Source organism: Tachypleus tridentatus, chromosome 7 (assembly GCF_004210375.1).
Source record: "Tachypleus tridentatus isolate NWPU-2018 chromosome 7, ASM421037v1, whole genome shotgun sequence".
Classification (NCBI taxonomy): domain Eukaryota; kingdom Metazoa; phylum Arthropoda; class Merostomata; order Xiphosura; family Limulidae; genus Tachypleus; species Tachypleus tridentatus.
In genome coordinates this window covers 149,615,010-149,630,666 of record NC_134831.1, presented here as the reverse complement: position 1 = coordinate 149,630,666, position 15,657 = coordinate 149,615,010, and the positions used below count along the sequence as shown (strand labels likewise).

The window sequence follows — 15,657 nt, the reverse complement described above, 5'->3', positions numbered from 1 at the left end:
GTTATTTAGGTCATAACGAATGTGATATGATTAACCCATAAATATCTGATCACATGTAATTTACGATATAATTAAAAACATACAATAATACTTACCACTAGAAACTGGATTCATATGTTTCATTTGAGTCTAACGACAACGCGAATAAATTGGATTTGTAAAATATTAAATAATATATCATAACTGAGAAGTAAAACAGCAACAATAAAAAAGGAACAAATAGTGTTTGTATTTATATTTTAAAATATACAGTTCAATTAAATAATTATTATTTAAATTATTTAGTAGTCAACGCAGACGAAGATATTGTCATTCAAAGTCTTCATATTCAGACTGAAGAAAGAAATGATCTACTGGTGCGAACGTTCTATAACAGTGAATCCAGGTGAAAGAATTTCCATTTTAGTAGCGTATATGTAGATCTAGATTTACTGGTTATGCTATTACTACAAATTTAAAGATACAAATATCTTGTACAATACGTATCAGTTCTCAATTTTATCACATGTGACTCATATACAAGTTAGGATTTTTCGTATTACATGTTCTGCAAGTTTAGAAAATGATGATGTTGTTGTTTTTGGAATTTCGCACAAAGCTACTCGAGGGCTATCTCTGCTGGCCGTCCCTAATTTAGCAGTGTAAAACTAGAGGGAAGGCAGCTAGTCATCACCACCCACCGCCAACTCTTGGGCTACTCTTTTACCAACGAATAGTGGGATTGACCGTCACATTATAACGCCCCCACGGCTGGGAGGGCGAGCATGTTTGGCACGACTCGGGCGCGAACCCGCGACCCTCAGAGTACGAAACGCACGCCTTAACGCGCTAGGCCATGCCAGGCCCCTAGAAAATGAAACAGAAACACATGAAATAATAAACAATAAATAAATAGTTCTCTAGTCATATAGTGGTGAGAAAACATTTTATGACTTTCCTTTAGTTGTGTCACCCCCACCCCACAGCAACCTCTGTAAAAATAATCCGAATTTTAAAATAACACATTGTGTAAGATAAAAGGTTTCAGTCTATTCTACGGTTTAGTTGGGAAGATAGGCTTAAGCCTGAGATAAGATGTGCTCTCTTCTTGATTGGATTGTTAACACAGCAACCCTGATATCTCCCTCTTCCTGCAGATGAGATCTCTGTTTCAGTTTTTGTCACTTAAGTCTGTGAACGATCTGCGTCTGTTCCCCGTAATTAACAACTCTGTAAGTGAAACCATATTTTAGATCATTTTACTGGTACTTATGCCCTCTAGTGTTTGCTATGGTGTTCAGGTTACTGACAAAAGCTGTAGAAATGAAAACTGAAGAAGTACTTGGTACAGCTACGGATCCATCATTTTGTTGTTTTTCGTTACTACAATCACTTATCAATTTCTTTTGTTTGTTTAATTCTTAGCCGACACTGGAACAAACAAGAGATTGTTTCTTGCCGATCTATAACATCTATTTATCCACGTTTATTAGCAAACTGGTAAATCTACAAAACAAAGAAATAACAAGCTGGGAAATGTGTAAAAAATCTCGATACCAAGGTCACTCAATCAACAGTCACATTTCTTTTTACTTATAATTAGGCACGACTGTGGCTACATTTCGGTGTCGTTGGCTTAAAAATATTATTATATGATAATTGGGGCTTCATGTTTAAACACCTATGTTCTGTGATTAGGAAAGGGGTATTATTGCCTGGATTATAAAATGCTTCTAATAAAATGAGCTTTTAAAACGTAACACTTCTGTGTAAATAGCGTAAATGGTTATTTTATTCCAAATTATTTACATGTTTTCTTTAGCTGAAGCAAACACGCGCAGGTAAAACAATAAATACTAAAGAAGTTTAATTAGATAAATAAGAATATGATAAATTAAACAGCTTCATGGACTGATCCGCATAACCTATCGGTTCCTAATTTAACAGTGTAAGACTGGAAGAAAGATAACTAGTCATCACTACCCACCGTCAACTCTTGGGCTACTCTATGCCAACGAGTGGTGGGATTAATCGTAACATAATAACTCTCCACTCAGCTGAAAAGTCGAGCATGAGCGTGATTTGAACCCGTGACACTTAGATTGTGAATTGAGCACCCTAACCACGTGGCCATCCAAGACGTACTATGCGTGTCTTATCTTATTACCTAAATAATATTAATGCATCTGTTACTTTTGAAAATTAAACTATTGCGTTCTTCTGTATATGTAAGGTTTAAGATCAGTCAATATCTTCATGTGGATTTACACGTGATAACGTACATGTTCGAGTTTCATAATGTGATGGTTTTTGACGTTGAGCCATGCCATATTTACGGTGACTTATATAGAAACGAGTTTTGTAGTAGCCTGTGTGTATGTGTAGTTAGGTGGGATAGGTAGTTTAGACACATCCTGTGCTTTTACACTGTTTTTACCAGTCAGTGACCTACATTTCATTATATTCTCGCTAATAGAAATAAGTAAGAAAGCAGATGTATTGATTATTCGTCCTAACTTCATTGCCTTCTGGTAATCATATATTTTTGATATTGGTAACTTCTATACATATAGATGAAAGGAAAATTCACGATATTAGGAAAACACGCAAGTTGAAAAAGTTAATTAAAGATTAAAAAATACGAAATCCTATGACCCAAGCACTTTCGAAAGATGGACCTATATTCATTGATTGGTCCTTGATGGAGAAAGGTCCACTTTTTGGAAACGTCAAGTTACAGGGTTATGACAAAACTACATTTATTAAACTGTATAGACAGGTGATACATAAACCACATTTTCAATATCTTAATAAAACAAATCGATTTTTAAAATAATCTGAACACTTAATATTCTAAATTGAAATCAAATTACTTTATCTCATTGTAACTACTGAAAAGTTCTAGAAACCTTGAATATTTCGGATAAATATTCAAATTAATGTTAATCGAAAGTTCCTTGTATTATTTTGAATGTTCAATCGTCATTAATGACCATATTTTCCTAAAATAATATCTCGTAAAAATTGAATACAAGTAATGAGAGTTAAAATATTGTACTCAAAGGCAAGCAAAATAAAATGGAAAACAAAAACGCCTTTTGAGCTGACGCTGAGGTTAATCATATGGTAAAAGCTTCAAGGTCTTAATAGTTTTGTTACAACGAGGTGTCTGATGTATATCGATTCATTAATTTAGGAAACAAAACAAATTACTCCTTTTTTCTCGAAAAATGTATGCACATTAAATTATAGGAATATCCCTACCTATCATAGGTTTCTAGTCATTACACATGCTTTGTATCTGACAGACTGTGTTAATACATACTGCTCAAAAAAATTAAAGGAACAAGTACATATTTCATTATATTTTTGTCATAATTAAATTTATCTATGAAATACATATCAGTTCATCCTTAAGTGTATTTTTAAGCTTGCGAGTGAAGTTTGAAGCAACTCAAACGAAACTCACCTCACTCAAGGATAATACAACTCAAGGTACCCTATATAAGACTGTTACGTGAAACTATGCATTCCTCATTAATTCTCGAAAGAAACACCAACATGGATCTTTTGTGGCTTGTTTTGTCAGTGTGTTCCTTCATCTTGTGTACCCAAGTAGTCAGGTGCCATCTGACAAAGAACGAGGTGGCCAGAGCGGTCCAAATGCTGGAAAATGGTCAAATCCAAAGGAGAGTGGCACAATGCGTCGGTGTGTCACCAAGCGTCATCAGTCGACTTTGGCGACGCTACTAGGAGACGAACTTTTATGGCAGGAGACTAGGCCAAGGCCGTCATCGCTGTACAATAGCCAGAGATGATCGCTACATCGTAAAAAAAAAATCCGAAATGACATTCAGCATTCCACTGGAACCTGTATCGACCCAAACAGTTCACAATCGTCTGCACGAAGGACGCCTTAGGGCCAGACGGCCTGCAAGAGGCGTATTCTGTCAGCGCGACACCGTGCAGCCAGGTTGGCGTTTGCTCGTCAGCACCTGGGCTGGGAACTTCGTCAATGGGCCATCGTGCTGTAAACAAACGACAGCAGGTTCACTGTGTCTCATGATGATGGACATGTCAGAGCGTGGAGACGCCGAGGAGAGCGATTTTCCACCTGTAACATTGTGCAAGTCGACGCTTATGGAGGAGGTTCTGTAATGGTCTGAGCAGGCATATGCTTGGGTGGCCGCACGGGCTTACTCATACTCGACAGGGGTGCGCTGAACGCACGACGATATAGAGACGAAATTCGGGAACCCATTTCGTGGCCTTTTGCCGATGCTGTCGGCGATGGGTTAATTCTCACGTAGTAACGCGCGAGTCCATGTCGCCAGACTGTGTATGGACTTCCTTAACGAGGAAGGAACAGAGACTTTTGAATGGCCCGCCAGATCTCCAGATTTAAATCCGATTGAACAATGTTGGGATATGTTGTCGAGGCGTGTTAGTGACGCCAGCACCCTCCTCAGAATGTACAGGAACTCTAACAAGCCCTGGTACACGAGTGGGCTGTCATGCCCCAAGATAACATCGTAGACTGATTCGAAGAGTGCCAAATCGGTGTCAGAAGTGTGTCACAGCCCGTGGAGGTCACATTAGATATTGAATGTTTCAAACATTTCTTGAATAAATGCGTATAAACTGTTTAAAGCATTGTTTCATATGGGATATCAGTTTTGGTGATATTGGTCATTTTAAAAAAATTATTACTCCATGTTTTACCCTTCATCACACATTAAATAATGGATACAGATGGAACTGGAATGAGGCAAATTACCTAAAATTAAAAATATTGTCACATTTGGAACACTAAGATAAATCGTACAAGAAAACGTACTTGTTCCTATAATTTTTAACAGTTTACGTATACAGATAAACACAAACTAAAAATACGCTCTTTTAGTGTGAAAATATGTTTTTATAAATCCATAGAGAAACCAATAGTGAAAAGAGCGTGTAAAACTTATATGTATAATGTTTTGTCCATCATAACGGTCACATCCCAATATCGTTAGCAAAAACTTTTCCTGTGCACGAGCTTATTACAGGTTATGCAATTACAGGAAAAAACCAGTACACACAAAGAGCTAAATAGCCACATGTTGGAAAAGCGTTAAAAGAGTGAAACATTTTTCACTCTAATAATCAATGAAGGAAAGTTTGTAGGCTTACTAAATATAACATAAATAAATATTTTCAAAACTACACTGAAATAAAAACATTGTCTTTTATAACAATTATCTAGCCATTTTAATATGCAATATGATTATACTTTTTAAACTATTATACTTTTAATATTTTTATTATTCCTAACTATTTGTACTGTATTAAGTTGTATTTATAAAATTGAATTTTAATCAATCAAATATCTGTTTTGTTAACAAACACTCGTTTTCTTAAAAACAACAAATAATTTGCATACAGTTCTATAAATGAAGCCTTTTCTAGTCTCAAAATTACAATCAAGCACAAATAACTCAATGTACAGGATAAAAGTCAGTAAAAAAAACCTGACGAGAGCGGAAGATGGCCTCATACTCTGTATGTTTTGACGTATACCACCGCGTAATTCTCAGGAATGTAATATTTTGCAATATAAGAGGATACTAAAATTATGCTCTAAACAGGATGACAATAATAAGTTATTATTAAATAATGGCATAGCAGTAAAAGAGGTTTTAATCCTGATATTGTCGACAGAGCTGACAAGAAACTGAAAAGCAGGGATAAAAATATTAAGTCAAAACCATTTCCTGAAAAATTAAAAAAAGAATGTTTGATACTATTATTTATACTGGGCTTATCTTATCAAATAATGAAAAAAATAGAACAAAAATAAATATTATTCCGATATACAAATCGATAAACAAAGTTAGCTAAATTCTTAATATAATTAATAATAAAATTATTTAATGGAAAATTTGGTATATATAAAATATCATCTCAATGTAGGGCCTGGCATGGCCTAGCGCGTTAAGATGTGCGCTTCGTAATCTGAGGGTCGTGGGTTCACGCCCGAGTCGCGCCAAACATGCTCGCCCTTTCAGCCGTGGGGGCGTTATAATGTTACGGTCAATCCCACTATTCGTTGATAAAAGAGTAGTTCAAGAGTTGGCGGTGGGTGGTGATGACTAGCTGCCTTCCCTCTAGTCTTACACTGCTAAATTAGGGACGGATAGCACAGATAGCCCTCGAGTAGCTTTGTGCGAAATTCCAAAACAAACAAATCATCTCAATGTAAAAAGTTTACATAGGACAAAGTAGAAAAGATCTAAAATTCAGAATCAAGGAACACAAATGTTTGAAACAATAATATTACTATTTCACCTCTAGCAGAACACGTCAGTGAAACTAAACACAGTTCAACTGGGAAAAAAAACTTTTTTATAGCACAACCTGAAAATTTAAAGAGTATTACACTACGTGAATGTATTGAGATAATTAAATACAAAAAAAGTAAATTTAAATTATAGAATAAGGATGATAGACATCATGGAAATTTTGTCAGTAGAAGGCATGAAATTCTTTCGTATATAAATTGGTTATCTGGTAGTTGTATCAATAAATGTCATTGTTTGTATCATACTCTTGAGAATGACATAATGATATATGTTAAAACATATAGAGTGTATGAGACTGTTTTTTGGTTCTCTTTGGTTGTTTTTTTAATAATTTTTATTCTGTACAGTAAGTTATTTGTATTATATTGTAATTTTGTGACAGTCTCATTTTTAGAACTGTGTATAAAACAATCATTGTTTTTTAATAAATTGAGAATTCTTAACATTGAACATTGCTCAAGTGCCAAGGAATTGTAAAAGTGTTTTGTGTTAGATTTCAAAAATGTTATTATTTCCCAATGTGGTTTTATTATGTTTGAAATACTTGTGTATATTGGTGTCCATTTCATTGAAAACTAGTCATTTCCAAATAACAATATTTTTGTTTCTTGTGTGTGCTGTAGAAATAACCCAAAAGACGAATTTAAGTTACTCACGCACTCGGTACTGACCATAACATTTTCTGCTTGGGGAAGCCAGTTTCCGATTAGGTTGAAACCTTGGGAGAAACACAGCTGCCTTTTCTTGCTCAATGTGAGCAAGATTGATTTTAAATCAATGATCAAGGTAATGAATGACCAAATAATTATAACTATAATATTTTTAAATACGGAAACAAATATAATATAAAATAAAACACTTATGGCACCGAATGCTCAATTATCACAGTTGCATCACTGGCCTATATGTATTTTTAATAGAACAGCTTCTAGAATTTATTAATCTGGTTTTAAAATGTCACATATCACGAAAGAAGTTTAATCGACCTGACCATATCATCAGAGAATGATGTGGCTAGATAGGTGTCTTTTGCTACTAGCTTTGAAGTGTACTTTGTAAGTATGATACACTATTCTTTACTACTGTTTTGAACAGTTTTCGTTTTGTAGGTATAGATTTCTGATGTTCAGTTTTCACCATTCCAATCTATCGAAATATTACAAATAAGAGTGTAGGTGTGATTAAGAAAACCGAATTAATTTGTAATACATGTATTCATTTATAACACAATAGTTTCGTGGAAACCAGAGGGAGAATCAAATATTAATAACGACAGAGAAAAATGAACATTTGCTGATTTTTCTTAACACAACCAAATTACAACTCTTCATATAATTACTGTTTAAAACAGTGTTATCTCTTGAACAATATTTGTTTGCATTTTTTTCTTATAGCAAAGCCACATCACGTTATCCGCTGTGTCCACCGAATCGAACCCCCTGATTTTAGTGTTGTAAATCCGTAGACTTACCTCTCTCTCAGCGAGGGATTGAACACTGTGTAAATTGAAATTAAAACATTAAACAACTGTTTGCATTGTAACAAAATTTCGAAACTTGTATTCACACACATACATAATGGAATTTAAAATGATATGGAACTTTTTTCTTGAACAACTTATAAAGTGAAATTAAAACAACAAAACATTTGGTTTGCGATGTATTAAAAAAATAACTTATGGTGTAAATACGTTGGGGAATATAACTGCAAATAATATAAGAAGTCTGATACTAACTATCATTAAAGGACTTTTTTGCGTTTAAGTTTTTATATATTATGAAATCGTATTTTAAAATAAATAGTTATGTCTATATTAAAGTGCGTAACAACTGAATCAAAAAACTTTTGCAAAAACGACAACAATAACAGCATATAAAAATACACAAATATTGGGTCGTTTAATTGGCCATCGTCAAAACAGTTTTGTGTGTGTATCTCTAAACGTTGTTTGCTTTATTAAAGTGCATATTGTTTGCGCTGTTTCTTTATTTCTTTATATTTAGGATATTGAAATTCAGTTGTCTGCAGTATTGCAGATAGAAAACCAAAGAAGTAATTTGCGTAATAAAACTATTGTGCATGTCCTTCCCTTCTTACGAATCAAACATCAACCACTTTTCACTATGACAGCCGAATGTAATCCACCAGTTGTTTTAGGAGACAGGTAAAAATTCAGACTTGTTATCGATATGTAAAAATACGGTACATTAAAAATTTGTACAAAGCTGGTTATGCTTGAATACGATTTTGAAATTATGTTAGTGGATAAAAAAAAACATTTTATAAATAACTGAATGCAGATAACGTAAATACCAGCTTTCACGGGTGCTGAGAAAATAGGGGTGGAAGAAATAATAATCCGTGATGACGAGAAAACCCACTTGTAGAGAAAATTATATATGTAAAAAAACAGCTGGTATGGATAGAGAAAGCATAACGTAGAGGAGAAACAACGTTGTTCTCTCCTCTACATTATGCTTTCTCTATCCATACCAGCTGTTTTTACATATATAATTTAGGGGTGGAGGAATTCATATTTGTATATGCATTTTTTTAGTTATTTTTTCTCACCATAGTGTACCTATATTTATATGGGGTTTTAAATACATATAATAATGATGCTACTAATTTATTAGTTTCTATTATTCAGTAAGCAAGTTGTATAAGGTACTAAGAATTAACCTGACGCCAAATCTATCATTCGACTCACCACCTTTTTCACTAAGTTATACAGTTCTAGGGTAAATTTACCCCTCATCAGTAACCCTGGACCGCAACAGATTGAAAAAAATATATATTGGGCTTCTTATAGTGGTAAGATGCACGTTATATCCATAGTATGTTTAACTGTCTTTTTCTCATAGAAACAAGTATAACTACGTGATAAGTGGTATATCGAATAATGGATCGGGTTTCATACTTATTTTTTAGTAAGGTTCATATTTATTTCGTTATCACAGTACAACTAAATAACCAAACCATTACTAGAAGACAAGTAAGAGTTTGATATAAAGTTTCAAACATTTTCTGGTGTATAAACTTCTGTTGGTTCTTTTATAGAAATAATAATTTCCACTCTTTCTCTGTATATCTTAATATTAGCTAGACCAAGATCAATAACAACTGTTACATTTGAAACGACGATGAATTTTAAAGTTGCGGTAGCTGACACGTGAATGCGAAAGTCTGTTGTTTGGCGGGGTCACAAAAATCCTCGCATTAATATAGAAGATAATCTACAAATAAACTAATCATCCCTTTCATTGACTATTGGACCGTTTGACTTCAGAAAATATTTTAGCTGGCGTAGAAACTCGTGCAATGACTTTCAAACCGTTTAATTTCACAGGCATTTCATTGATGACTACATGGTATAAAGCTTTTAACTTGTCAATGCTGCGAAAAATAATGGTTATAGGATTCTTGTTAAATGTATTTATATCTTAAGGTTTAACGCGAGATCTGAGACTGAATTTTTAATTTGAGTACAAGTATCGTAAAACGTATTTATGTAGCGTTTTATTCCAGTAAATACTCTTTGGAAACAGCCTTTCGGGTTCAGCAATAAAATAATCTCATTAAGAAACTTTCTTTGAAAGAGCTGTTCAGTTTTAGTGGACACCACTTTGGTTCTGTTATTCATTTTTAGGTTAAGTCATAATGATTTACACAAACTGAGTGCACGCTTGGTACTATGTTATTTATAGCTGAACGATCACCCGTAAATTCTGAAACATTGTCCAACAGTACACATATACTGACTGGTATGAAAGTAACAGATTATTTGTTTCTCGAGGGCATAAGTGCTGGCCTTCTCTAACTCCCGAAGGCCAACAAATAATGTGTTGTTTGAAACAACCAATAAATGTTTTATTTTACCCATCCGTGTTCAGTTTACTAAAATCTGTTTAATCAGTGCTGTCACATAGTATATTTAGCCTACATACCAGGACTTTTTCATGCAAATATTAAATTTTAATGTTTGACTAAAGATTTTGATCTAATGTTGAGAATTTATAATTATAAATTATTAAGGTTTAGAAACCGTTTAATTATCAAAATATGATGGCTCATCATCATGAGATAATACCAATTAAACTATGAAATACGCATCTGCTAACCTCAACATAAAATCTGTCCACAACGCTTGTGAGATTTTCCGTTGTTTGTAAAATATGCCTAAATGAATCTACATATTTTAACTGTGCTTTAGTCCCCCAATGGCATAACGATATGTTTGCAGTTTTAAAACATTAGAAACTGATTTTTTAACACCCGTGATTTGCAGAGCTAAGATAACCCATTTGTATCTTTGTGCTTAAACTACAAACATACAAACTGTGGTGCAAAAGCTTTTCGTCTGCGAAGTACTTCTGCCAAAACGAGTTGTACTTGCGTGACGTCATATATGCATGGTAACAGACTTGACAACTAAACAACAGTCATACTCCCAGCGTTTTAAGGTAATAATAGTTCAAATGTTTTATAGAACGTTATGCACTCTCAGCCAGTAACGGAGAACAAATCACGCTTAGTAACAGAATAAAGTGAGTTTCCCCAGTCCTTCGTTTGTTACAAATATACACTTGTTCCAATTTCACTATACTTGTAAGAATTTTGTTGTTGGTTTTTATTGGTTAACACCGTACCTATCATTTCATCTGTAAAACCACAAAGTTTATTATTTATTAACAACATGTTATATTTTGCATGTAGTTGTGAAGTGAAGTATACCGTAACCAATTACCTTCAAGACTTCCGAGCAATTTATATTTTATGGGATTCACCGACTCGAGCTAGACACTCCTCATTACCAATCAATCAAAGTAAGAAAAATAACCTGTGTGTTCACGATACAAAAATTAGTTTGTTTCGTATGATGTGGTTCACTAAGTTCTTAAATAAAAAAGGTATATATTTTTTTAATTTATCAAGTATTCGGTTTCCGTTCTATAACAAAATGGCTCATAAAAAGATGTTCTAATTAAATTTAATGATACTTACAAAATGTAGTCTTGCGTTTGTTGAACGTGAAGGCCCGGCATAGCTAGGTGATTAAGGCGCTCGACTCGTAATCTGACAGTCTCAGGTTCAAATCACCGTCACACCAATGATGCTTGCCTTTTCAGCCGTGGGGTGTTATAATGTTACAATCAATCCCACTTTTCGTTGGTAACAGAGTAGCCCAAGAATTGGCGGTGGGTGGTGATGACTAGCTGCCTTTCCTCTAGTCTTACACTGCTAAAGTAGGGCCAGCTAACCCTCGTGTAGCTTTGCGCGAAATTCAAACCAAACCTAAACCTCACAATAAATATCATCTCGATATTTTAAGCAATGCACTACATATTTCTACAGTCACTAAAAGTGAACCAAGTTACCATGTAACGAATTTACTGTTGTACATTTATTTTAGTGTCTACGCTTATTTCTGTGGTAGTCTTTGTTTGTTTTTGCCTGTGATGTATATTGTTAACAGTATAGTGCACAAGTCCCGCCTGTTCTGGAAATTTATAGAAAAATTTTTAAAGTGAAAAATCAACAATACTTGTTTCACGAAAGTGCACGAGAATTTTGTCGAAATTTCTACAAACTCGTATGATTCTTATAAAAAGCGGCTAGCCGAAAGACAGTAGGAGAATATTATTAGACAGGTACAGTCAGTGAGCTATAAGCCTTGAAAGCTATAATTGTGACTAACATCTATTTATTAGAAAACTACAGAATTAGACCAGGAACGTTATATATTTCCAACATTACAAATAGTTCAACTTCTGTGAATTACTTCGGACGTTATTGTTCCTGCGAGGATTTAAATATTCTTCATTATTATGAATTGTATTTTTTATGTTTGTATATTAAAATATATTTGTGTTAAACATTTTGTGTATCAATTTTGTTGACAAATAACATAAATTTAATATATAATAACATTTAATTAACTAATAACCTCAAATTCAAAATTCCAGATATTTTGAAATAGTAATATGTTAAGTGTGTAACATAACAAATCCCAGACTCATCCCAAATAGTACCCCGCTACTACAGCGATAAGTCTACGGACTTACAAAACTAAAATCGGGGGTCCGATTTCTCTCGGTGGACTCAGCAGATAGCCCGATGTGGCTTTGCTATAAGAAAACAAACACACACTCATCGCAAATAAATAATACGTGATAAATTGGGGGCTCGTCTTGGATCTGAATCATAGACAAAATTCAAAGTAAATTAAAATTCAATTTATATTTATCAGTTCCAGCAACATTTGATTTTGGCTGATTATCAAAGTTTTCTTGAACAACTAAAAAATATAATAAAACTGAATTACTTGAAACTACCAAAATTCTAGAATTACAGGCTAAAAATCAATGAGAAAAAAGGAACTAAAAAGTGTATTTTTGAAATATTAGTCGATGATGATTTGTTGTCTAAGGGAGCATTCGGGGAATGCTTTAGTGTCTCCACTAGTTAATCAGAATTGAGTGAAAAATATAAGTTAGAAATCCAGTTAAAAGCTCAAACGAATTGAGCTTAAAATCCCATATTCAAGCTGAAAAAGGGAGAAAGAGTACGCTCAGAAATAGGAAGCCCTATTGAAGCCGAAAAGGAAATTAAGCTGAAAGAAATGGAAATGAGACTCAACTCAGATCAACTAAAGCAAAATGACAACTTTGAACTCAATCGATATATTAAGGTACCAGGTACCACCATTTAATGAAAATGAAGTTGAAAAGTATTTCTAATATTTTAGAGAAATTTGCCCAAACCATGGAATGACCCCCGGAAAAAGGTCATTATAATTACAGTTGTTTAACTAGTAAAGCCCGAGCAGCTTTTGCTGCTCTTTCTCTAGAAGATTGTACCAATTATGATAAGGTTAAAGCAATTATCTTCAAAGCATACGAGTTAGTTCCGGAGGCTTATCTCTAAAAGTTTTGCGGTTATCATAAGCAAGATAGCTAAACTTATATGGAATTCGCTCAAGTAAAAAAAAAGGTTTATTTCAATCGATGATGTAACTCTATGCATATTGGCAACAGTTTTGACAAATTAAGACAATTATGCCTGTTGAAGAATTTAAATGTTGTACAAGTGACGACCTCATGACTTATTTGGATGAAAAGAAAATGAAACACTACAGGAAGCGGCTTTTCTTTCTGATGATTACGCTTTAATACACAAGACAACTTTTCATAAAATGAAATTTTTTGCTGTCTCAGCAAAAAACAATATCTGTCCAACCCACTATAGTTGGGGATTCTTTTTAAAAATTCAGCTTCTATGGTTCGAAATCTTCAGACAGTCATGATAAAACTTTATTAAAACCATCAAAGCCTGTCTTTTATTTCGGTAAAAGCCTGGTCATTTTTACCTCTGATTATTGGAGTTTGAAAACAGAAAAGAAGAGGAGGGAAAACCCAATGAGTTTGTGTTCACACAAAGACGTAGTTTCACCATATCACCCAATATTATTTATTTAACCACTGATAAAAGGCTGATGAAATAAGAGAGGAATTAGAACCTTTTGTGTCTGTTTATTCTGTGTCGTTGGTAAATGATGCTGCTAATCCCATACTCATATGTATTTTATATGATACTGGGGCGGCTCAGTCATTTTGTAAGAAGGTGTATTGCCTTTAAATTCGGGTTCTGCCACTTGTAACTTTGTTATTGTTCAAGGTATTGAGTGTGGTTTTATTACTGTTCCTCTTTATAACATTTACTTAGCATCAGACCTAGATTCGGGACCAATTGTGGTTAGAGTAAGACCTACTCTGCCAGTGCAGGGTATATCATTGTTGTTGGGAAACGATTTGGCTGAGGGAAAAGTTGTTGCCAAAGTGAACATGGGTAGCGAGCCGATCACTATTTCATCTAAGGAGAATCCAGAAGTATTTCCTTCATGTAATGTGATTCGAGCTCAGGTAAAGAAATTTAGTCAAAATGTAATGATAGACATGTGTTTAGAGAAAGAAATTGTAGATTTGTCTCAGAAAATTTTTGGGTGTGTGTTTTTTCTTATAGCAAAGCCACAATGGGCTATCTGCTGAGCCCACCGAGGGGAATTGAACCCCTGATTTTAGCGTTATAATTCCGTCGACTTACCGCTGTACTAGCGGGGAGGGGCTGCTTTTAGGGTCTGACATGGATCTTATTAGTGATTGTCCTGCTGACAAATCTTTAAGTGACAATGATGGACGTGAGAAATCTGGCTCACCTGGTGTAGTTTGTCTTTTGTTTTTTGAATTTTGCGCAAAGCTACTCGAGGGCTATTTGTGCTAGTCGTCCCTAATTTAGCAGTGTAAGGCTAGAGGTAAGGCAGCTAGTCATCACCACCCACCGCCAAGTCTTGGGCTACTCTTTTACCAACGAATAGTGGGATTGACCATCACATTATAACTACCCCCACGGCTGAAAGGGCGAGCATGTTTGGTGCGACGAGGATTCGAACCCGCGACCTTCAGATTACGAGTCGAACGCCTTAACTTACCTGGCCATGCCGGGCAGAATTCAGGTTATTTGAAATAGTAATACGTAACCTGCGTAACATAATAAATCGCAGACTCATCCGAAATAAATAATAAAGCGTAACAAATAAAAAAGTAGTCTTACAATTTTTAGGAAAACAACACAAGTGAGTTAAGCTAATTTGAAGTTTGTTTTAGAAAAATAACATTATGCCTACTCACGCCTTTGTTAAGGGTTAAGATATGTTTCATTGACAATACATTTTTATTACGTTGTTCAGAGAGCGATGTGTTTTTGTTCCGCTAAGAAATGCATCAGACATAATGTTTACTGTCACGGTGGGCTTCGGTAATAAAATATTCATAATTAGCTTTTTTATTTTAACTGCAAAGTCAACTTTATTCAGTTTAACTTGGACTATTTTATAGACTTAAACTAACGATTTTATTTGATTTTCTACGAAATTATTTTCAAAGTATATAGTAAGTTTTTAAAGTTATTCCCATGAGATATTTAATTTTTAAATTTATTACTGCGTAGTATTTAATTGATTATTAAGATTTAAAATTGCAATTCAGTTCAACATTAATGAAAATACGAGATCTCCATAGCTTAAGGGGCTTCCTTTATGCATCAAGATCTTGATATCTTCATATAATTAGGGATGTTTTCCCCTAAATTAAAATAAAAGGGTAGTTTTAATAGTTTTAATCCCTTGACCTACTCTTGATAATCAAAGTAAAATTCCATAATCTGAGAAAATTTCTTTTTCTTTGGATAAACATAATTATGTCTCTGCCTCTGTGAATGTGAGGGATATTTAGTTATAATACTGTAGTTACATAAAACTGTATATATATAAAAACTTTTT

At 34.0% G+C, this 15,657-nt stretch overlaps 1 protein-coding gene across 1 annotated transcript in view; it reads left to right on the top strand.

Annotated features, from left to right (window-relative positions):
• The window catches only part of LOC143256890 (trafficking protein particle complex subunit 14-like), a 31,199-nt gene that overhangs the window by 8,388 nt on the left and 7,154 nt on the right, over positions 1-15,657 (top strand). Inside the window, exons 4-7 of the mRNA XM_076514709.1 lie at positions 286-385; positions 6,944-7,106; positions 8,324-8,484; positions 11,037-11,146. Coding sequence (XP_076370824.1) covers positions 286-385; positions 6,944-7,106; positions 8,324-8,484; positions 11,037-11,146 — 534 coding nt within the window. The remainder of the gene's footprint in view (positions 1-285; positions 386-6,943; positions 7,107-8,323; positions 8,485-11,036; positions 11,147-15,657) is intronic.